At 37.1% G+C, this 25,152-nt stretch overlaps 1 protein-coding gene across 1 annotated transcript in view; it reads right to left on the bottom strand.

Moving 5' to 3' along the window:
* Window positions 1-25,152, bottom strand: part of LOC136255504 (uncharacterized) — a 64,391-nt gene that overhangs the window by 3,771 nt on the left and 35,468 nt on the right. Inside the window, exons 27-44 of the mRNA XM_066048293.1 lie at window positions 25,055-25,106; window positions 24,927-24,995; window positions 24,758-24,872; window positions 24,543-24,701; window positions 22,144-22,216; window positions 18,996-19,095; window positions 17,784-17,929; window positions 11,493-11,622; window positions 11,326-11,432; window positions 11,157-11,268; window positions 10,949-11,102; window positions 10,822-10,888; window positions 10,710-10,776; window positions 10,561-10,658; window positions 10,378-10,504; window positions 5,803-5,844; window positions 5,679-5,756; window positions 5,579-5,624 (exon numbers count right to left, since the gene is read on the bottom strand). Of these exons, the coding sequence (XP_065904365.1) occupies window positions 5,579-5,624; window positions 5,679-5,756; window positions 5,803-5,844; window positions 10,378-10,504; window positions 10,561-10,658; window positions 10,710-10,776; window positions 10,822-10,888; window positions 10,949-11,102; window positions 11,157-11,268; window positions 11,326-11,432; window positions 11,493-11,622; window positions 17,784-17,929; window positions 18,996-19,095; window positions 22,144-22,216; window positions 24,543-24,701; window positions 24,758-24,872; window positions 24,927-24,995; window positions 25,055-25,106 (1,742 nt within the window). The remainder of the gene's footprint in view (window positions 1-5,578; window positions 5,625-5,678; window positions 5,757-5,802; window positions 5,845-10,377; window positions 10,505-10,560; window positions 10,659-10,709; window positions 10,777-10,821; window positions 10,889-10,948; window positions 11,103-11,156; window positions 11,269-11,325; window positions 11,433-11,492; window positions 11,623-17,783; window positions 17,930-18,995; window positions 19,096-22,143; window positions 22,217-24,542; window positions 24,702-24,757; window positions 24,873-24,926; window positions 24,996-25,054; window positions 25,107-25,152) is intronic.

The raw sequence follows: 25,152 nt of genomic DNA, 5'->3' as shown, positions 1-25,152 counted from the left end.
AGAGACATCTGTACTTTAGAGAGCTGAATTATATGTGCTTGTTAGTGTAACAGAGTAACAGTAACTGTATTATTACATACATTGATGACCTGTTGGTCTTTTCCAGTTCTTTAGAGGCACATTTGAATCACCTTAGTTGTGTTATGAAGCGAATTAGAGAGGTGGGGCTGAAGGTTAACCCATCTAAGTGCCAGTTCATTAGGAAGGAGGTGGAATATCTTGGTCATGTGATAACTCCTGAAGGATTACGACCAAATGACAAACTGGTTGGAGCAGTGAAGGATTACTTACCACCAAAGAATGTCTAGGAGCTGAAGAGATTTCTAGGACTGGCCTCATATTACAGAAGGTTTGTTCATTAGTTCTCTAAGGTAGCTCACCCATTGCATAGACTCACATGCAACAGTGTTGAATTTAGGTGGTCGGAGGAGTGTCAGGCAGCATTTGACAAGCTAAAGGAACTTCTGATAACTTCACCAATATTGGCCTACCCCAACTTTCAACGAGATTTTGTCTTGGAAACTGATGCTTCACATCAAGGCCTAGGAGCTGTGTTGTCTCAAGTACAGTCTGATGGTTGATCTCACCCAATCGCATATGCTAGTAGGGGTCTGACACCTGCTGAAAAGAATTACGAAATCACTGATTTAGAGACCCTTGCTGTTGTGTGGAGTATCTCACACTTTCATTACTATTTGTATGGACACAAGGTAAGACATCAAGTCCAAGTGGTAGACATGCTCGCTGGTGGACCAGAGTATATGGTCAAGGGATCAAGGAAGTGAATATAGTGTATCGTACTGGAAAGGACAACGTAGCTGCGGATGCCTTGTCCCGCAACCCGCTGCAAGTGGTACCAGTTGAAGGTTTAGCAGAAGATGAAACACAGGTTGCTGCTATCACATCACTACCAAGATCTACTATTCATGAAGTGCTTCAGGCAGACCCAGTTATTGAAGGACCTCCAAATGATCTCCTAGAGGCACAACAGAAGGACCCAGAAGTACTGGAGATGGTTGAGTATTTAGAACATGGTAAGTTACCAGATAATGATAAAGAGGCACGTAGAATTGTAATACAGTCTTCTACTTACTGTGTAACTGATAAGGTACTGTACTATGTAGACAGTCACAGAAGAAACATCAAACGTATAGTTGTCCCAAGGTCATTGAGAGACAGAATACTAGCTGAGAATCACAGCGGTCCATGCGCTGGACACTTTGCAGGTCACAAATTATACAATGTGTTAGTTCGACATTGGTATTGGAAGGGAATGTATGATGATGCAATGTGTTTCTGTAAGAGCTGTCCTGAGTGTGTAACTGTTACAGGTAGTGGTAAACTTGTGAAGCCACCACTTCACCCTATACCAGTGCAGAGACCCTTTCAAATACTGGGAGTGGATGCCATGGACTTGCCCATTACAGAGAAGGGAAATAAGCATGTTGTGGTCTTCCAAGACTACGTCACGAAGTGGCCACTGGTATATCCAGTACCACACCAGAAGGAAACCCGTTTAGTGGAACTGCTGACCAAGGAGGTAATCCCCTTCTTTGGGGTGCCAGAGGCCCTGTTGTCCGATAGAGGCACAAACCTTCTGTCTAATTTGATGAGAGATGTCTGTTCTAGGTTGGGAATTACCAAATTAAACACCATGGCGTACCATCCACAGTGTGATGGCATGGTGGAAAGATTTAACCGAACGCTCAAGGCCATGCTGAGGAAACATGCCGGTCGTTATGGTAATCAGTGGGACCAATATCTAGCCAGAATCTTGTGGGCATACAGAAATACTCCACATGAGTCTACAGGTGAGAAACCGTCATTCTTATTGTTTGGCATGGATTGTCGCTCACCTACTGAGGCTGAGTTGTCACCACCTCTGAACTCTAGTGAGACTGATGTCACTGCTTATCGTGAAGAGCTTATGAAATCACTGTCTTTATGCAGGAATCTTGCTGCTGAGACCATCCAGAAGGCACAGGAGAAATACAAGTTGCAGTATGACCGTAAGGCCAAAGCAGATAGATACAGAATTGGTGAATGGGTGTTAATTAAGTTTCCCCATGAGGAGTCAGGAAAACAAAGGAAGTTGTCAAGGCCATGGCATGGCCCATATAGAATAATGAGTTTGACTGACATGGATATTACGGCCATTAGGATATATTTTCCAGAAGATGGACATATTAAGGTTCATCAGAGCCGTGTCTCTCCTTGCCCTGTTGGATTTCCGGCAGGGTACTACTGGTATGGTGGAAACAAACAAGGGCCTGGTCGTCCACCTAAGTGGCTAGAACGTCTCTTACAAGAAGATTGTTGTACTGAATTCAAGGTGACCAGGAAGCAACAGATGGATGTAAAGAGTGGTGAACAGAAATCAGGGAAGCAACTAGTAGATGATAGTGGTGGTGTTTTGGAACCAGCTTGCAGTGATAATGTTTCTCAACCTCAGCCGATAGTTAAGAAGAAAACTAGGACCAGAGAAATTGTCCCTCCAGCACGTTATCGTAATCAACTCGGAGAGACTGATGTTTAAGAGGGGGGTGATGTAACAGAGTAACAGTAACTGTATTATTACTATTATATATAGACTGTATATGCCAGTGTGTATATGTATGCATGTGCATTTGTTAGAGGAGGCGTCATTAAGAATATGAAATTGAACACGCGCTAACATTAGCTATGTGAAGCAGTAGAAGTGACCTGTCTGAAAATGAAGAAATGTGATACACCTCCACTGTTAGCAAGAATCTGTACAATCTTTTGATAACTGCAATGTAAAACTGCTGAACATCTATAGGAACAAATAGGGTCTGTGCAGTTGCCACAGGAGTACTGCTGAGGCACTGGGAAATCATCATCTAGTTTAGAGAACAATGATGGGAAAAAGACATTGAACAAAGAGTGGGCTAGAAGCCTTCATCACAGACTGAGACATAGTAAAATAATCTGTAAGATACCCAGCTGCAGTATCTGCAAGTAATCAAAGCAGCCGTGTATGTACATACGTATACGTACGTACGTACGTATGTACGTATGTATGTATATATATGTATGCATGTATGTATGCAACGTACATATGTATGTACGCATGTATGTATGTACGTATGTACGTATGTACGTATGTACATATGTATGTATGTATGTATGTATGTATGTATGTATGTATGTATGTATGTATGTATGTATGTATGTATGTATGTATGTATGTATGTATGTATGTATGTGTGTATGTATGTACACACGTACACATGTATGTACGTACCACACATACACACACACACATGCATAAACAGACATACATAGATGCATATGTACATACTACATACATGCTGTAGTTCTTTTTTTTTTTTTTTTCATCGTAGAATAATTTCTTTGTGAAAATTTCTTTCATGAAAAGTTTTTGCACGACTTTTTAAGTTAATACTGTAGCTATGCTTCAAACTATAACACAACAAGCATCAAGAATATGGTTAAATTCTTTTTTTACCACTGTAATTCCACTGTAGTTACCAGTGTTGCAAATATCAAGATACCGTAATAGAACAAATAATTTTCATCCTATGAAAATATTTGTACACAAAAGTTTTATATTCAATTTTTTTGCATGAAGCGTAAGCAATCAATTATCAACTGACGTCTATTATCGGCCGGCTTGACGTCTATTATCGTCGTATAGAATCCGGATTCAAAAACGGGATTTCACTACACTAAGCAACCTCGTGCTGTGTTGTTTTGCTGTTCTAGCAGTTTAAATCAACTTCTGTCACGTTGTATTGTTGGTGAATGATGACAGGTTTGTTTCTGACTTATTTTGTATGTGGTAGTTTGTAATTCTTGGCATGAAAATGGTATTAGTAGCGTACTGAACTTTATCCGTGTTGTTTCTGTTGTTGTAGTGCACATTGACCCTTACACACGACGTTCGGCGTAAGAGAGTCTGACTGCAGTAATTCAAAAGACTCTAGTGATTGACTCTGCCGGAATAATCACCCTTCCCAGTGGAATAATGTTTGTTTGCACATATGCGTGTTTGTTTACGAAGAAGTCACCCCTGATAGTACTTGGAATTCGTGTCCTTTGTACTGTTGAAGGTAGTTTTAACCACGATAGATTAGTTGCTGTAGAGAGACAGCCATTTCTGATCATTTATGTGGTCAAAGAAGACGGAAGGACCCTCTGTAACAGTTGGAAGTGATGAGCATGGAGATACATAGGAGGAAATAGCTTAGAAGGCTTGGAGAATCAAAGTAAAGTCTTATAAGACTATCTAAACAGCAGGAGAATTGATTACAAAAGCAAAGGAGTGTTTGTAAAATAAATTACACCCACTTTCAGGCACCGTTGACTACAGTACACTTGGTTTTAGAGGTTGGAGGCTTGTCACATGCTGTCAAGTGTTGAAGATATGTTACACTATTCAGAAGCAAGGTGTACATAGTGAATAAGAATCCCATAGACAGTGGATAGAGGTTGTTGGTTATTATTTAGAGACAAAGAGCTTGTACGGCATTGGTTACATTGCATGCCATACAGCAGGAAGCAAGTTAGCTATGGCTCTTCACAGTGGCAACAGGATTACTGTGCTGACCTTTGTAACATCCTGGATGAAATATTAGTGCTGTGTAATTTGTTTTAAAATGTGTTTAAAGCATTAAAATACTGAAGTGTATGTTTTATTAGAAATTGATTTAACTGTATTTCAAAAATTGCGCATAAGACTTACTTGAAATTTAGTTGGAATTACAATTAGTACTGGTAGACTATTTTGTACTATGGGCAAGATTTAGTTTTGAATTGTGTGGGAATGCCAAGCGAAATACCTCAAACCAGTCGATAATTGATGTACGCAAGTTAACGAGTGGACGATAAACGACGTTGGCGGTCGATAATTGATGCCATACACTGTGTCTTTGGCCGGATGCTACTGAAGAACGCCAGTACCTGGGGAGCTGGTACGTTGTGGATGCCTAGGGTATTACATTGCCTATCGCTGGGTGTAAAAATTTTGTGCATATCTTGTTCCAAACGAGAATCCCATAGGTTGGAATACAACCTGGCCGATAATCGATTGCTTACGCAAATTACTTTAGATACACACACACGTTATACACATACATATTATATACATACATTAGGGATGCAACAATATGGGTAAACTCCATATTGCATATTGTTTTCAAAAATATTGCAATATATTGCTGTATTGCAATATTTGAATACAATGTTGAAATGAGGTAAAGTAAATGTTGCAATTGTTTAAATAGCCCATATCTGTATGCTGAGGTAGAGCAGACAGTATATACTCACAGGTCAAGCAACCATCATCAAATACATTTACAAGTAGCTTGGCAAGTACTACTGTGCTATATGGTCAGGGTATAGCTTTTGGTCACCAATAAATCATCAATTATCACTTTCTGGTGCCTTTGATGCTGGGTAATTATCCACAAACCACAGCTCTGCAGTATATTGCAATACAGCAAGACAATATTGTATTGTATTGTGATAGAAAATATTACAATATATCGATATATTGTAACATTGTTGCATCCCTAACATACATATTCAAACTTACTTCTTGTCTTCAATGTACTGGTAATAGTACTTGTGCTTCTACGTTCCTGTAATTCAAACCACACAGATTAAATGTTTATTACAATTAACCTAGTACTTACAGAACGGACTCTACTATAGAAATTGTATAGTGTGCTGCCCCTCCTAAAGTTGTGTTGTTCTCTAAATTCTTTAACAACCTTAAATGACCACACTAAACAATGCATTTATTACTTTGATAATTACCTGCTTGTTCCTCACAACATGGAATATAAATATGAAGACACCCTAGAAATTAAGCATTAATTTTGCACAATTTTTAAACTGAAAATATATACTTTACTAAAACATGACACCATACAGTAATAAATGCTTAACATGCGTATCTTATAAATGTCACATTTGCATATCAAACAGTGTGGCAGTAATTCCTCCTAAAGTGATGCGCAATACTAATAAAGTTGCACCATCATGGAAATATTGTATGGAATGAAAATCATCTCGAGTATAGTATTATTAATATTAGAGCTTACCAGCGACCAGTACTGAAGGTCTGACAACAACTTGTGATGCAGCCTTTGGATTACCTAACCTAATAAACACAATTGGAGACTTTAAGACAACTTTAAACCAGCTAATAAGGTGAAATAGAAAACGGGCCAAAGAAAGGAAAAATCTTTCCAACCCCAGGATTCAAACCACACACCACCCATTGTCTAGACAAGCTCCACATTCAGTCTCCTCCAGAAGGGATGGATTTTCTTCCTTTAAACCTAAATATTATCATACAGTACAATAGTACTGTATAGCAGGGACAACAAAGGTGTGGGTGTGTCTCATGAAAAATATCACCCAAAAACTAGCCTCACTTTCCCAAACGATGATGAAGCAGTATTGGTTAGGTAAAACTATACCCAAACAAGTTTTCAGATTAACCTGAAATGCTTTTGACAAGTTGTTACAGAATCATACAGTACGATAGTAACTGTATAGTAGGGACCACAAAGGAGTAGGCGTGGCCCACGAAATAATATCACCCAAAAACCAGCCTCGATTTTCCCTTACGACAATGAAGCAGTATTGGTGAGGTAAAACTAAGCCCAAACAAGCTTTCAGATCGACCTGAAACGCTTTCAACAAGTTGTTACGGAATTTAAAATTTTTTTTATTCAACGGAATTTTCTACTGATTGATTGAGTAAGTGACTGACTGACTGACTGATGCCTTCAGACAAGCGTAACTCGATAACGGCTAAGGCTACGGACTTGATTTTTTCACTGCTCAACGTCGCTTCGGCCCGACAGGTGCCTTTTGGCATACCGCAGTACATGCAGTGCATTCTTCATGGACTTACCAGTGTCCTCCTTTGTGTCCCATTCATCTTTGCTGACAGGGAAAGGTGTTGATTTGGTGCGAGCACGTGATGGCTTCCCTTCAAAACGGAAATCGTCCGTATTTTTCATCATGGCTATTTCGATTGCAGAGGTACTTTTCAAACAGTTCTTGATTCGTACTGCTGTGTAACAGGTTGAACATAGCCTACAGTGAAGCATAATGGATACTTCACTTTTCAGATGATAATTAATATAAGATCCTTGTTTGAGCAGGCAGCTCGCATTGCTGTGTCCTGTTCTTACAGAATTTTTAATTCTAGAGCCTCCCCGGGCTGGGATCTTTTAGACCACCTTAGGTAAACTTTAAGTATTACATATATGTAGATATAGTTTTTTTTGCTTTTTTTTGTGTATTGTAATTTAATTTACCTTTAGTTAATGTAAGTCTTGCCAGGGCTCCTGTACTGATCCATCAGCACATGGTACCCCTGTGTCTAGGCCCCTGTATGCTTGTAATGTATATTTTGTCTTAATCATTAAGACGTTTATTCTCTCATTGGGGCGCACGGCACGATTTCTTTCTTTTGGTATGCGTGGATTGTAGAGGTGCTTTTCGAACAGTTCTTGATTCGAAATACTGTGTAACGGGTTGAACATAGCTGATAACGAAGCGTAATGGATACTTCACTTTTCACACGATAATTGATATAGCTGGGGCGCACGGTACCTTTTCAAATACGGTATGCGTGGGTTCACCAGTCATAATAAAATTATTTACAAAAAAAAGTTAACAAACAAGTACACGAAAAAATTTAGAATTTTCAACTAGAGTAGGGACTATAGCACATCGATAAAAAGTACTGAAACAAGTTGGAGTAGTCCATGATATTAAATCACTGTAAAACGATAAGAAGTGTTATATCCCTACCGTGCATTTCCGTTATGGTATCTTGAGCACAGTAGGGATATACAGTAACACTTCTTATTGTTTTACAGTGATTTAATATCATGGACTACTCCAACTTGTTTCAGTACTTTTTATCGATGTGCTATGGTCCCTACTCTAGTTGAAAATTCCAAATTTTTTCGTGTACTTGTTAATATATTTAACAGAATTTTCTAGTGACTGACTGACTGACTGACTGACTAACTGACTGATGCCTTCAGACAAGCATAACTCAATAACAGCTAAGGCTACAAGCTTGATTTTTTCACTGTTTGATGTTGTTTCAGCCTGAGTGGTGCCTTTTGGCATACTGCAGTATGTACAATGCATTCTTCATGGACTTACCAGTGTCCTCCTTTGTGTCCCATTCATCTTTGCTGACAGCGAAAAGGGGCAATTTGGTGGTACCATGTGATGGCTTCCCTTTGTAACGGATGTTGTCCGTATTTTTCAAAGTGGCTACTTTGGTTGCAGAGGTGCTTTTTGAACAGTTATTGATTTGTACTGTTGCATAATGGGTTGAACATAGCTGACAGCAAAGCGTATTGGATAGTTAACTTTTTTGCTGTATCCCTCCCAGATACTTTCCTACCCTATGGACAAGTTGGTGTTGGCATTTGTTATCATGTGTATTTTTCCTTTGCATTATTACTTGTTACCTTTTCAAATAATAACAAATGGTACTTTTTGAACAGTTCTTGATTCGTAATGTTGTGTAATGTGTTGAACATAGCTGACAACAAAGCATAATGGATACTTAGTTTTTCAGATGATAATTGATATAGCTGAGAAGCATGGCGCTATTTCTTTCTTTTGGTGTGGTATGCGTGGGTTCACCAGTCATAATATTATTTACAAAAAATGTAAACAAACAAGTACACAAAAATTGGAATTTTTAACTAGAGTAGGGACCATAGCACATCGATAAAAAGTACTGAAACAAGCTGGAGTAGTGCATGACATTAAATCACAGTAAAGCAATAAGAAGTGTTATATTCCTACTGTGCTCAAGATACCATATTGGAAATGCACATAACACTTCTTATTGTTTTATTGTGATTTAATATCGTGTACTACTCCAACTTGTTTCAGTACTTTTTATCGATGTGCTATGGTCCCTACTCTAGTTGAAATTTTCAATTTTTTTGTGTATTTATTAGTAGAGCTTTACATTACCAGCACTGAAGGTCTGCCAGTAATTAGGCTTGCACCAATTACGCTGGCATAATTTTGAGCATAATAAGCATGAAGCATTATGCCAGCATAATAGGACATTCTCAAAAATTTAATTAAAATGCACAATGTGCACACCAAAACACACATAACACACTACACCTTATTACTGCATTTCACATCAAGAAAATTGTAATGCTATTATCTTTATTATTTCTTGCAGGCTGATAATTCACACTTTGCGGAAATAAGATTGATATACATCTAATAGAGCAGTCTTACTGTAATACAGCAGTCAGGGAAAATTTGAGCAGTACTTGCAACATAGCATTAATTGGTAAAAATGAGCATAATAGGCTGGACCCTAACAGTAATTTGTGCTGCAGCCTTCATGGAATAGTCTTACTTTTAAATGCGGCATTAAAAACAAAATGTCAAAACCTGCATTTTGTTTGCCAGCCAGCCTGCCTCACTGACCACAGTCGCAAGTCTAGAGGCCAAACAAAGCAGCAAATGGCCACCATTATATGCCACAACAACAAATTCACGGGTGGGAATAGCCTTTTTGTGGTTCCAATGAATGTCTGCTTTCAGCATTTTGCCATTTCTTATCTTCAATTAAATGGTTGTCTTATTCTTCAGGCCAGAAAACCATACTAATGCCTTAATTTTTTTGTTTCCTTACAGAAACATATTCAGATGCTACAAAACTATTTGAGGTGCTAAATGGATTGTGGCAGTATGGGGTAGCAGCTAAGCCGGGCTTATACAATAGGCCATGCCCCCTTAAACTATAACTAGCAGAACATCTAATCGCACCTCTAAAAGTCAAGCTCTGTAGAAATCAAGGTATTGTACCACACCCTTGTACTGCCAGTATACTATAGCAATTTAGATCAAGATACTCTAATACAGCAGTCACAACCACATGTGTAATTTACAGCTACACTCTAACAAAAAAGCTATAATAAAAAATTATTAAATGAAGCAGGATTCCAGCAATAAAAAGTAGTGAAACAAGAGATGATGGTAGCTATGAGGGAAAATCCCTACTTAGCATTGTAGCAAGTGGGAAACAAGAGATAATGGTAGTATGAGGGAAAATCTCACCTTGCAGTTGTGGCAATGTAGGAAAATTGGCACAGAAAAGATGGTGAAAACATGCCAATTTAGCCACATTGCTACAATTCCAAGTACCCTTGTCATCTCTTGTTTCACTAAGTTTTATTTCTGGAATCCTACTTCATTTTATTATTACTTTACAGATTACTTAACACATGTACAGACATGCTAGGGAAAATTGAGGGTCAGCTGGCAAAAATAATAATTATATTACATTAGTAAACTACACAGATGAATAGTAATAACCTGTAGAGAATTCAGGATTGCAAATATCCAAGCAAATGCTACAGTGTCATCATTTACAGCCAAAACTCCAATTATCCATGTCAATCCAAGTAATGGCAGTAGTAGTACTATGGCTTTTAGGAGGTCCCTGGGAATTCAGTAGTGATGAAAAGATGTACTTTATGCATTACTTTTAGAATTTACTTTGCTTCAGCTGCATTGTTAGAAGTTCTTTCACGAACTGTGTTTCGTGTATTCTGGTGTAAAACTTTTAGTGCAATTCCAAGAAACACACAGTTTATCTGCAAATGCTTGTCATGTACTAAATTAATACACAGAGTAGAGTATATTACCAAGATAATAGCTCCAATAGGTGCAATGAATGCTGCGATTGCTCCATCCTCGGATTTGATCCAGCAACTATAAGTGATTGGTTAGAATTAAGCACTAATAGTTCAGACTTACTAATCATCAGTTCCATAATGTCTGTGAACAATTCCAGCTGATATTGCAACTATTGGAATTGCTGGACCTAATGAGAAAATATGGTACAATTATACACATACAATCACTCCCGTGCTCTGGTGCTCACCCCATCCCAAAATGAAGAAGAAACGTCGACGGTTCAGTTTATTCCCAAACACAGTCACCAACATCATATATAGCATTACTCCTTCACACAACATCCAACAAAATGCAGATATGAAGAAATATTGTAGAAGCACTGCCACGACTACGCAAGAGGCCTAACAGTTAAAATTACATTTACAAATTCTTTCTACAGGTACATTAATGCATACTCGGTATTCAGTAGCAGTTTCTATTCCAGCAACAAATACTATTAGACCCAATGCAAGCGCAATACATAGATTAAGATGGATGAAGATGATGTTAATCTTTTTATCTTTTGTTCTTTACCAAAATAAAAATGAAACATAAAAGCTGTGTTGTATAAATAGCACCACTTACTTTAACATCACATATGTCAGTATTACAATGGAGAGACAAAGACACACAAGAGATATTGCACATCCAATGTATGAAACTACTGACAATGCATCATCAGCTGCAGTTGGCTATGGACAGTTACAAAATAATATTATTTAAAATTATTCTCCATAATTATAACTCCTTACTTTTGTACCACGTACACTCACGAGTACAGCAAAACTAGTCAGATGGGTAGCAAGACAAGTTACTCTAGTCTCATTAGAATTATCATCATCCAATCTTACTCCTTCCTGTGACCAACCACCAGCTTGATTACTATGTGTGGTATAAACAATTGACAATAAATTATCACTATTATGTCTAATGCATTAAATTATTATTGTCAAAATGAAGTAGGTATAGCCAAAAAGAGTGAAACAAGAGACATGATGGTGCGGTGCTATATAATGCTACTTTATCACTGCTTTTTGTGTATATTGATCATGTTTTAATACACGTGTATTTTAATCTAATCAAAAACAGCCAAGCTGTAAAAAAAGAGTGCAGCCCTCAAAAAGGCTATGGTGAAAAAAGATGTGAAATTCAAGGTGGCGACCAAGAAATGGCTGTGATGGTAGGTTAATGGTAAAATTTTAATAACGACAATTCAGATGAATTTTGTGGCAAGACCAAGCAGGACCAAAATTCACCTGAATTGCCATTATTAAAATTTTTACCATTAACCTACCATCACAGCCATTTCTTAGCTGCCACCTTGGATTTCACATCTTTTATCACCATAGCCGTTTTGAGGGCCGCACTCTTTTTTTACAGCTTGGCTGTTTTGGATTAGATTTCACTTCTTTTTGTATTTGTATACCCCAAAGCCGGCCTATGGCAGCCTTTGGGGCTTTTAAAACTATTTTTTTCTTTACCAAATGAAGAAGAAAAGATGAGGCAGATGTTAAATACTTTAAATATTTTTTGATTTTATCAGTAAATGTACAAATTACATATATAATACATATATTTATCACAGAACTCTCGGTACATGGTGGTTTCTTTGTAACTGAACACTCTACAAGGTGACTTCTTTTAGCTGATCTCTCTACAGGGTGATTTGTTTGTAGCCGAACTATCTACAAGGTAACTTCATCTAACTGATCTCTCTACAGGGTGATTTGTTTTTCGCTGAATTCTGTACAGGTGATTTGTTTGCAGCTGAACTCTTTACAGAATGGTTTCTTTGTAGCTGAACTTTCTACAAGGTAACTTCTTCAAGCTGATCTTTCTACAGGGCGATTTGTTTGTAGCTGAATTTTCTACAGGATGATTTGTTTGCAGCTGAACTCTCTACATGGTGGTTTCTTTGTAGCTGAACTCTCTACAAGGTGACTTCTTCTAACTGATCTCTCTACAGGGTGGTCTGTTCATAGAGCCGAACTCTCTATAGAGTAATTTGTTTGCAGCTGAACTTTCTACATGATGGTTTCTTTGTAGCTGAACTCTCTACAAGGTGACTTCTTCTAGCTGACCTTCCTATAGGGTTACCTAATCTCTCTGCAGGATGACTTTTATCTTGCTGAACTCTCTACAGGGTGATTTGTTTGTATCAAAACTATCTACAGGGTGATTTTTTATACCTGAACTTTCTACAGGGTGATTTATTTGTAACTGAACTCTCTACAGGGTGATCTGATCTCTCTACAGTGGGTGATTTGTTTGTAACTGATATCTCTACAGGTAGATTTGTTTGTAGCTTAACTCTTTACAAGCTGATTTGTTTGTAGCTGAACTCTCTCCAGGGTGATGTGTTTCTAGCTGATCTCTCTACAGGGTGATTGTTTTGTAGCTGAACTCTCTACACAGTGATTTGTTTCTAGCTGATCTCTCTATAGGGTGATTTTTTTGCAGCTGAACTCTCTACAGAATAACTTGCAATGTAATAGAATTCTATAATGGAGTAAATAAATTAGCTGAATGCTTTATTATGGTGACTGTTCTATTAGAGTATCTCGATCTCGCATTAGCTACACGGAGTTGGCTTTTGAATCATAATTCAGTGGTTTGTAATCCGATTCTTCTGTACTACTGCAAGGACTTTCTATGAAGATTATTCCAGCTATACACCGATTTTCAGTTCATTGCTTTAAGCGGTTTGCCTAGTAGGCATAAAAACTAATACTTTTTATTCATAAAAATCAATCGCGCAATTAATTGTGACACAGGTTGGGTTTTGTGTCATATCTCCATGGTCTTTATCTTGATTCCTTTCAAATCACCAAAAGGCACTCCTACGATGGTTACTCCATCTACATAGCAATTTTCAACTCATTCCATGAAGCGGTTTACCCTGTAGACGTGACAACAAATCGATCTTATTTTACGCAAATAATCGGTCATAAATCCTGAACCATTTATTGGATTTGCACCAAAGTTAATACTAGGGTTCGCCTTAGGACTCCCTTTCTGTGTGCCAAATTTCAAGGCGATCGGAGTACTAGTTTGCGTTTTATAGCAATTTTTGCAAGTGTGCAAAAAGACAAAGAAAAAAAATCGAAGAAAAAAATCAAAACTTTGGCAGCTCATATATCTCGGAAAATGGCTGGAGCGATTTCCTTCAAATTTGGAATGTAGACTCCCTAGCTGGCAGAAAACTCTGTAGCAAATTTAGTTCCAATCGGATAAAGGATCACCGAGATACAAAAGTGTGAAAATGATGTTTTCTTTCTTCCTGTCAATATACTCATGGTGTGATGCACTGGCTTCTTGGGCCGCACGACACACTATCGTGTGTCCTGATACATTAGTTTGTTTATTTTTCTTGTTACAGTCTACCAATGAAGGATAACTAGTTATATGTGACTGTTTAATCACTTGTTTGGCTATTAGGTAGTGTGACTGTTTATTATGGTATCGCAATCCTGCTGCTTGCGGTGATGTAAGTGTCTGGTAAAAAGTTTACATACATGATTATTGTTAAGAGATTTGGTCACTGTGTTCTGTTTTCTTGTAGCAAAAAGACTAATTCACAAGTATACAGTCACACTTGGGCTTGTACATATAAATCAGGAAATAGTGCAACAATATAAATATTATAGTACTGTTAAATTTTATTTACTAATTACTGTGCAAAGAGTGGGCAAACATCTACCCATAGCAGAGTCAAATCCAGTGTACCCCAGGAAACAGTCTTTAGCCTGATCATGTTTCTACTCAGGCCTGGCCAGGATTTGTCAAAGGGGGGGTTCAACTTTGACATGGTAGGTGTTTATGGCAGCTGGGGTCTGGGGGCGCAGCCCCCAGCTGCTGACAACATTTTAATATTTGACTTCTCTATACTGTCCTAAAATTGATATTACATACTTAATAATTCCAAAGAACAGTTGTAAATGTACAATTCTGAATAATCCCTTGAAATCTGACATACTATATAATTTGAAATTAATCTCAACCTCAGTATGTGCAGCAACTATATACACGTGCTTGGGTTTTTAGTAGATACATTTCTTCTATACACTGAAATAATCAACACATGATATTATCCATTTACTATCTACTTATCGGTGTTTTGCTAAGCACTCCTCTACTCAATCAATAGCTATTATTCCCTTGTGTCAAACTTAAGTGACATGAGTTATCTAGGTCATATGTGACTTCTTGGCTGTACTGTACAATGTTGTGGTTTCTTAGGACAGAGACTAAGTAGGTTTACAGTGTACATGCAAGTACATAGCTAAATACTCAAGGCATTTTTCCAATGTGGTTCACATATTTGGTGGTGATTCATAAGTGCAGGGGTCTTTGGGCATAGCCCCCATCACTGACACATTTTAAACATTAAAATACTTCAAAATTACATTAATTCATGATTTCTTATTGTATGGTTAGTCCTTTATCAATATTATTGCAGCTATTTTAGTTTGAATTTTCAGAGGGGAATTTCCAGAACCCCATGCATTCCTGCCCGCCCATATACACCCCTGTACATCAGTGAAAGAGCTAGGACTTTGCTAATATATTCATGCAGATAGTTTTTATTGTGAACTTCCTTGCTATATCGTTAGCTGGCCAGCACTATCCCAATAACTAAACATTTAACTAAACATCAAGAGCATCACATGTACACAAGTATTTATCAGGTATATAATTACAGTAATTACTATTTGTTGCCTAGCAGCTATATAAAACACAGAGCTTTTCAGCTACATCAGTACAATTCATTAAGGAGCCACAAATTAATAATTTGGTTAGCCATGACTACATTTATCTGAAAAATAGGTATAGCACAGTGTTCAGATAAGCACATTATATAAGAGGTTAAGTTAATTGTTTGAAAGCTTTAACCATGAATGATTAGAGTACTGTTTTGTTAGAGCATTTGAGTGACTGTTGTATTAGAGTATGTTGATCTTTTTAGTGAATTTTCATCCCCACCCATGTGTAGAGGTGGGGCTTAGCTCCACTTTAGTTAACATCTCAGAGCAGCCTTCAGTGCCCTAAATATAGCCCCTCACTACCTTTCGGGTGCCCATGTCTTATATGCCAGCTTAAAACATTTTTTTTTTTTGGTAATCCTGGAGGGGGGTTCGTCCGAACCACTCGAACTCCCTCTGGTTACAGGCTTGCTATTATGCTGGAATTACTACAATGGCCCACTTTAACCACTCGTAGACACATATCAAGACTACACATGTTCTATAAATCTATTTACCATCTTACAGCAGTACAGTTACCACCTTATTTCTTCAGAACCCAATGATTTGTCCATCAGTACCACCCTCTACTTTTCATTATACCTTTTACCAATTGTGATTATTACAAATATAGCTTTTCCCAAGAACAATAAGAGATTGGAATGATTTACCTAGTGACTTGATTGAAAATAACACTCTGCCCCTTTTTATAGCTAGATGCATTATGTATGATAGCAATGTATTCTTTTGCGCTGCTTCCCTGGATGCATCAGACACTGTCTGCCTGACCAGTAATTTAAACAAACGAATAAATAAATAAATAAGGGTACTACAGAAAGTATAAAATCAGAAAAATAACAGTTGGATGCAGAAATATCCCAGACCAGGCAGTGAATTGCTCCACAGACAATTTGGTAATTATGCCAGAAGAGCTGTACAGCCTGGGATGTAGAATTTTCTCTGCATTCAACCGGTTCAACATCATGAATTCTCATTTTTCATTAAGGGTTGATTCATTAATTACCCTACTAGGGACCTGCAATGAAGCTACAGAAAGCCTGTGAAGAAGGGAGTCAAGACAAAACTTTGTGAAATTCTATGGGTTACTATGGAATCGTATTAAACTATCAAACTTTTGTATACTAGAAGTAATACTCTCATATTTCTAGAATTGAAACCATATGAGCCAGTATGGTAGTACTGTATAGTACATACCGTATAGTAGGGATCATGCAGAACTGAAGTTTTCCAGCCAAAAATATCACCCTAAAACCAGCCTCAATTTCCCTTCATGACAACTTGGCAGTATTGGTTAGGCACAGTCAAGCCCAAAAATGTCCCCAGACCAACCCTAAACCCTTCCAAAAAGTTTCTATGGAATTTTAAAAAGAATTTAATTCTAACTGATGCCTTCAGCCAAGTATAACTCGACAATGGATATAGCTACGGGCTTGATTTTTCACTGTTTGACGTCGCCTCATCCCGAGATGTGCCTTTTCACCAATCGCAGTATGTACAATACATGCATCATGGACTTTCCTTTGTACCCAGTTCTTATCGCTGACAACACAAGGTGTTCATTTATTCACGATAGCGCATTACTAATAATTTATTTACTATGCACTGCTCGGTTTTCTGTGCTGGCCACTCATATTAATTTTGATTAATGTGTGTTTAAGTCCAACTGATTGTTCCAGACGATGGATGTAGAGTAAGAATTCATTTTTAGCAAAGTAGAACAGGCATGTGCTGATTAGTTGGCATGATTTAATTGCTTGTGTTTCTCATCAATGAACTGCTTTGCTGCCCACGTAAGTTTAAGGTTTTTCATTCTATGAACACTAGTTAATTGTTTGTTTTTCGTGTGTTTGAGTTTAGCTGACTTTTCCAGATGACAGGTGGATAAGAACTCAAGTAAAACAGGGATGTGCTGATTAGTCTCGTGTGGTTGAGTTCAACTGACTGTTCCAGACGACGGGTGGACAAGTAAAATAGGAATGTACTAATCAGTCTCGTGTGGTTGTGTTCGACTGACTGTTTTCCAGATGACAGGTGAATAAGAACTTGTTCTTAGCAAAGTAGAACAGTGACGTGCTGATTAGTTGGCATGGTTTCATACTACTTTACTGTGTAAGTTCTTTGCACTAAGCTGTTTCATTCTATGAACACTGATGTACTGGCCTTTATTCCCAACTTGTTACAACTGAGATTGGTTGCTCAGGGCACTTTATACACTTCCAACCTCCTTTGTCTTACATTCAAAGTACATAGTATTGCATTTATAATGGCTGCGCTACTTACAGTTGTAAATCTAACAAGTTGTGGTCGTAAAAGTGACATGTAGTGTTTCTTTCTAGTGTTGCTCCTGCTGACTGTGCAATTGGTTCTGCAGTGATCGGCAGATTATTAAAAAATTCCAAACTTTTAGATATCTGTGAGCCATTTTTCTGTTGAAAAAAATATCATGGTTGCTGTGAGTAAAGGCAATGTTTAAAAGTAATGTTGTATAACAGTGCACTGTAGCAGTACATGATCAGAAAAAGTATATATAAAACATGGATATAAGTACAAATATCATAATTATTATGTTATGACTCATGTAATTTTACACTTTAAATTACCAGCCACTGCTGCTATACCTGTATCATCACCATGCAAAAATCATATTTACTTGTTACTACTAATGTGCTAAGTAATACTTATTCTGTGTCTGCTTTTACTATCACAACTCAGCTACAGCACTTACTTTAAAGGGTTGTAGATAGTGTTGTTTTAGTATGGAGTTTTAGTTTTAGTTATAGTAATCTTTCTTAATTCTTTTTAGTTATTGATTTAGTTATGGTTATTCACTCTTTGTGGTTTTAGTTTTAGTTATAGTTACAGTTAAAAACATGAAAACCTTTTAGTTTTAGTTACAGTTTTAGTTACGTACATCAAAATCGTTTAATTCTAGTTATAGTTATAGTTAGAAACATGAAAACCTTTTAGTTTTAGTTACAGTTTTAGTTATGTATCTGAAAACCTTTTAGTTATAGTTTTAGTTGTGCACAAGAAAACCTTGTTTAGCTTTAGTAGTAAGCACCAAGTGACTATATATTTTATGTGAATGAAACTCTTGTTATAATTTCAGTACCATTTTTCCAGCTTAGTAATACAAAATCTTTGTATTACAAGACCTGCCAATTTTTTTATAACATAGTTTTGATTTTAGTTATAGATATAGTTTTAGTGATTATATACATTTGTTTTTAGTTATAGTTTCAGTTTTAGTTAACTTAAATATATTCACCTTACTAAAAGTACTTTTAGTTTTAGTTACAGTTAACTGAAACAACACTAGTTGTAGACATATCAGAGACACTACTCAAACAGACACATTCCCAGCTTTCTTAACATACTTAAGATTTGTTGCCGTTATTAGTCTGATAGCAAAATTAATGAATTAACTATCAGCACAAATTTTGTGCTGATAGTTAATTCATTAATTTTGCAAATTCTGATCAGTATACTTACCACAGTAAATTTCACTGAAATAGGGTTATTGTCTGTAGTGTTTATAGGTACTGGGACTTGAATGGAAACAATCGGAGAAATTGGCAAGACTGCTGCAGATCTATAAAAGAAGCATAATGTATTATTGTACTTACTTAGTTTATTGAGAAAGTTATAACTATTTTTCATTGACCTGTATATATGCCATCAAATGTGTGAAAACAGGGCATGTGGGTGCACAGACGTTGCCTATTTATTTTCAAATTTCATGACTCATAACTTTTTATGTCATTATGATATAGTCATGCAATTTCACCACTTATTAAAATATTTAAGAGGCTATATGATACATGTTACGGAATACAAATAGTATTGAGATATGACCTGTTATGTGACAGGGTGTAACTTGTGTCCACATGCCCTGTTTTTGTAGGCCTGGTCACAAATGTAAAGTTCATCCTCATAATGTGCAAAAATGTATGTGTGAAGTACAATTAAGCTTGAGGGTCTGAGGCATAAAATTTAAGAGGTCACAGATGGATACCTATTAGACACACAAATAAACTCTTTCAGAATCCTAAACACATTATCTTTACTAAGCCTTGACTTTACATACATGATTCTATCCTGTATTTGCAAAATACAAACAATTTCTTACACAATAACTTGATAATATTCAAGATGTATGCAATATAATATATGCATGTACAGTATTTTGTATATATAATCCAAAACAGCTCAGCTGTGAAAGAGTGTGGCCTTCCAAAAATAGACTAGCATGAAAAAGAGGTGATATCAAAGATGGTAGCCATTGCAGCCATTTCTTGGCTACTGCCTGTAGGGATGCGGCGATTATGCCAGCATAATTTCGGGCATAATAGGTATGTGTGGGAATCAGGAAGTTTGCTAGCATTTTGAGGTGATAATAAAGCTTTAACAGTAGGAAAATCTGCAGATTGTACAATTCCGTTAAAAAAGATCGAGATACTCTAATAGAGCAGTCAGAAACTCTAATAGAACAGTCACTGAATATTATTTACTCTAATAAAGCAGTCACATTGAAATGAGATAATCTAATACAGCAACCAGCTAAAGAATCCAAGACTATTTGTGACTGAATTTGACAAAACAAGGCTTCGACGCACAAAGCTTCGTTAGGAGATATGGTGATTTTAAGTAATCATTGTGTAATAACTTCCCAGTGCCTAGCTACAGCTGTGCAAACAAAATTTGCACCAATTATTCATCTATTTTCTAGTTATCACTGAGTGGGTGTATACATTTGTGATACCCAAAATTTTCCCTGTTTTGGGCAGCTTTGTTCGAGCGGGTAATAATATCACAGGTGGTAGTAATAGGGTGGGAGGATAGGGGGTGGTGGGTGGGCTTAATATAGGAAGTAAGAAGACGATTGGAATCTAGAGGCCAAGTTTTGGCTCTCCATGGCCCTCCATGGCCCTCAAATCACTCCAAATTGACTGAGAACACTATTGACGAGCTCTCTATGAAGTCCCAGCTCACTACACACCATTATCACAAAGCCATGGCCATTTAATGGCGCCAATCTCCCACTCGTGGTTTTGACAGGGTCGGAAGAAAGCTGCTACTGAAACCAGACTTGTCAGTCCTGAAGTAAGTACGGTGTGGAATGTGATGGTGTATTAGACCAGCAATCCATTTCTGGTAAAAACGTAAGTTTGATTTTGTGTGTGTGGAAGCCTTGTTATATGAAATCTGGTCACATTTGAAGCTTAAACATCAATGAAAATGGCCTGATACAGCAATAAACTGGCATTATTAGCTAATTATGGTGGCATAATTTTGAGAATAATGGGCAATTCTCAAAAGCATAATAGGTGATTTTTTGAGCACTGTTCAAAAGCATGATGCTCAATTTTTGGAGCATAATAGCCTAATGCCTAGCTGCCTGTGATGTCACCTCTTTTAAACCAGGCGCATGCCCACAGCCGGTCAAAGGCCAGCTGTGGACGTGCGCCTGGTTTACTGAAATTGTTTCTGTAAAAGTGTGTGTACCTATCTACCTATGTTTGTCCGTATGCACCCACGTGAGCAAAATCATTATAGTAATGGTAAAAGCAGCTTTTACGTAAGAAGTAAAGCGAAATGAAGTCTGTATTAACTTACACAAAGGTAAACTTTACATTGAGGTGGTTTCTTTTTCGGTGGTCTGAAATATGGGTTTGGTGACTCTCCTCAGACTTTTTGAATTACCTTCCCTTCAGGTTATCCAAGAGTTTAACAATTGAGAAACAACAGTGCAGGCATTGTAGACTATCAGGAATAGCCTATCCCTTCGGAAAGGGGGCATATCCCCAATGCATGCAAACAAAAATGAAGAGCAGCTTTGAGGCTTTGTCAAGAGAATTTGTGGGAAAAAAACACTACAGTCAAACTATAAAAGAGTTTAGAAGATACTTCTGTATGCAATATGTTGTTAAAAAGTGGTTTGTTTAACAAACGCTTCTAGCAACGTAATTTAAGAATTCCAAAAATTTCAAAAATTATGAAATCCAAGAATTACAATAAATTAATTATGCATTATTGCACAACTTTTAATACATAGTTGGTTAATTCCTGGTTTTTAGAAATAGCACAACATCAACCTGTTCATACTAGCCAATTTTTGAAAGGCTGCACCCTTCATTACAGCTTGCATGGCTGTTTTGTACTAGATATCATTTCATTCTGCATTTGTATAACTATGCTGGCTTTTGTCTATCCTTTTTCCTGCAGGTAAACAGATAACTAGACATTTGTACTTTTTGAGATTAATTTTTGGATCATTTCAGTTCATGTTAGTTGCTGAATGTCGCAGGTATCTGCAGCAATAAAAGTGATCATTACTTCAGAATGGAATTACCTATCAACTTCAAATAAAACCAAGCTGTTTTGTTCAATAGGACCTTTACTTTGGTACCATGTTTTATAATGCCTCAGGGAGATGTAGACAAATTTCTGTGTAAAAGTGGCCATATAAAAGCCACTAAAGATTAAATCAGCGATGGGTGAAATGTTTCATGGTTTTATGAAAAAGTGCATAATTTGCCTAATTTTTGGGGCTACACCACTATACTAGTAAATGTCTGATTGGTATAATAATTCCTTCTAATACTGTCACAAATCATTGTTGTCTATATACAGTACTTACTCATCAGTAGGATTTGGCAACTGAAGGACATCATCTCTGAGTATTGTACTTGTAATTGGAAATCCTGTTGTATCTACAGTATGCATGTAAGAAATTAGTTGTGAATGAATCAAAGACATAATATACCTACTCCTATATTCCTAATCACACAGTACAATAGTACTGTATAGTAGGGACGATGAAGGTGTGGGCAAGGCTCACGAAGAAAAATCTACCCAAAATCATCTTCAGAAATCCTTCACGGCCATTTCACAGTATTGGCCAGGTATAAACAAGCCCAAATATGTCTTCAGAATGACCCAAAACGTTTCCAACGAGGTGCTACGAAATTATTATTTTAGCGAATTTTCTACTGCCTCACTGCCTCACTGATGTGTTCAGTCAAGTGTAGCGGAAAACTGGTTACAGCTACAGCCTTGCTTCTTTGGCGGAAACGCTTTGAATTTTGTGGAGAAAATGTTTTTTACAATATTAAATACCTACGATGTGTGCGCTACTGTCTTAATGTTTTATCTGATCCTTCTTTATCGTGGCCATCTCTCATGGGTACAGCTTCCATCAAAGCACGCACACCACAGCACCCCAACATATTGGAATATAAACGTGTAGCATAATTTTAGCAAGCACGTGATTTTAATGTTGGGATACACCTCGGGATATGCTGCTGCCTGTTCAAAATCGCCACTACATGTGTAAGGATTAGAATGTTTGCTTTGGCTCGAAGGTGGTTTCTTTACCGAGTTTAAAAACCAGTTGTAGCTATATGGCGCCTCTCTACAGACTGTATGGGTAGCTTTCCCAGAGCACTTTTCAGGCATACTACAACTGAAAAATACGTAACCATAGTAGGCCTCATAGGCTCGCGTATCTCGTCATCTAGAAAGTGGGTGTGACCTGTACTTACACGAACTAAAAGTAAGAGTAGCTCTGAGGCTTTGTTGAGAGAATTAGTGGAAAATAATACTGTTGACAAACTGTAAAACAGTTGAAAAGATACTTATGTGGGTAATGTGTTGCTTAAAGCGGTTTGTTAAAAATCCGCATCCTTAGGAACATTTAGCTGTGTATTCTGAGAATTGCAGAGGGGGGGGCAAGGGGGTGTCACTCAGGCTCTTACTGTAGGTCGATCTGCGACCGTGATCAAACTCTAAGTCAACAGTAAAGGCCACAAAATAGCTCTTACAGTGGGTCAAGGGTCAAGACAATACGGAAGGTTCGAAACCCATAATCGAAAACTATACGCAGCTATTATCAAGTTTACGGAATCATACGTAACTCACAGGAAGTAAGGATCTCCAAGAAAATGTTTTATAGCTCCAACAGACACTTCACCGTAATTATAATGATTTTCTCTCCCTCAGCTGCTGGTAGCACGCACTAAGAAAATATTGTACTAGGTTACAACTACAGTAGCGTATAGGAAAATAGGAAAATAAGTGGAGCTCAAAAGTTCGACAAGAAATGCTCAAGTCACAGGTCAAAGACGATAAACGCTGCAAGTCAAGGGTCAAGGTGAAATTTTTGTCAGTCAAGACTTTGACCGCAGTCACAGATCTACCTACAGCGTGAGCCGACGTAACACCCCCTTGATAAATTTACAAAAAAGTACACAAACAAGTGCAAGAAAAAATTAGGAATTTTCCATATGAGTAGGGACTGCAGCAATTAAAAGCACTGAAACAAGCCGCTGAGACAAAACACAACTGAATGATTGCATTTTAATCCCTACTTTAGCCTGTTATGATGTATGGTTAAAGTAGGGATTAAAATGCAATCATTCAGTTGTGTTTTGTCTCAGTGGTTTGTTTCAGTGCTTTTTATTGCTGCAGTCCCTACTCATATGGAAAATTCCTAATTTTTTCTTGCACTTGTATAATATAGCTTACTTATGATATCAGAACTGAAATCAATTATAACATCAAATATTATATTTTAAAAAATGATAGATGCAATCAGGAGCTCATCAATGCTGCTGCTCACACCTTCTGTGCTTATAAGCTCCTGATGCAATATCGTATCAATTTTTGATATCAAAATACATACTTGTACTACATACATCCACACAGCATACACTATAGAGCCATTAATTCCAATACTGATACTGTATTGGTACTTATTTTATGAGCATTTGCGTCAACTCTATAATAGTTATTACTGATATTTTGTTCACTAGCATAAGTACTATAACAAGTTTGGATTCAAAACACTTCATTATAGTTATTGTATCTAATAGAATCAATTAAGGTTGTTTTTAATATTGGTTAAGTAGAAAACTTGATTGTTAACAAAAACTAAGTATTGGATATCGGATTGAATTGGATCCATATAATTGGTACAGCCTTAACTTGCACACAATGGTATTGTCAGGAACAGATAATGTACCATTACCACGCACGTACCTTCAGGAAGCTTCTCTAAAACATCTTTTAGTGCGGCATTAGGAAATGTAAATTGAGTACTTCCTCCAGTAAACTCACTCAGATCATCATTTGCACTTGGAAACATATAAGGATCACCTGCCTGTACACTATCGTTGGATATTAGTGAAGCCTTGATTACTAGTCAGTCATAATCACAATAATTTGTTTGCATCACAACTACATAAGAAACTTACTAATATTTTTCTTTGTCTTGATAGCTTCATTCGTTTTATTATTTAGTGTTGCTCCTAAAAGTCTTCCAAATTTTTCAGTACTGTTAACCAAAGATTGGCTGGTTTCAGGTGATGTCTGTATTAAGTAAAACTTAGTTTTAACAAGTAAATAAACATTAAGTATATCTACTTGTTGTAGTTGTTGCCAATTTTCCTGATTGTTGTCATCAAGTAGATTATCAATCACTGAAGTTGTTTCCTGTGTGTATGAAGTGAAACTACTGCATTGTGTACAATATACAATACATGTACACTTACCTCAAACAACAAATCATTGGGTTCTAACTTGTCAACCACTGTTTCTGTAACACTATACAATAGTACAGCATTGTTAAAACCTATAATGTACATACGTA

Source organism: Dysidea avara, chromosome 5 (genome assembly GCF_963678975.1).
Source record: "Dysidea avara chromosome 5, odDysAvar1.4, whole genome shotgun sequence".
Lineage (NCBI taxonomy): Eukaryota > Metazoa > Porifera > Demospongiae > Dictyoceratida > Dysideidae > Dysidea > Dysidea avara.
This window is presented reverse-complemented; position numbering and strand designations above follow the sequence as displayed.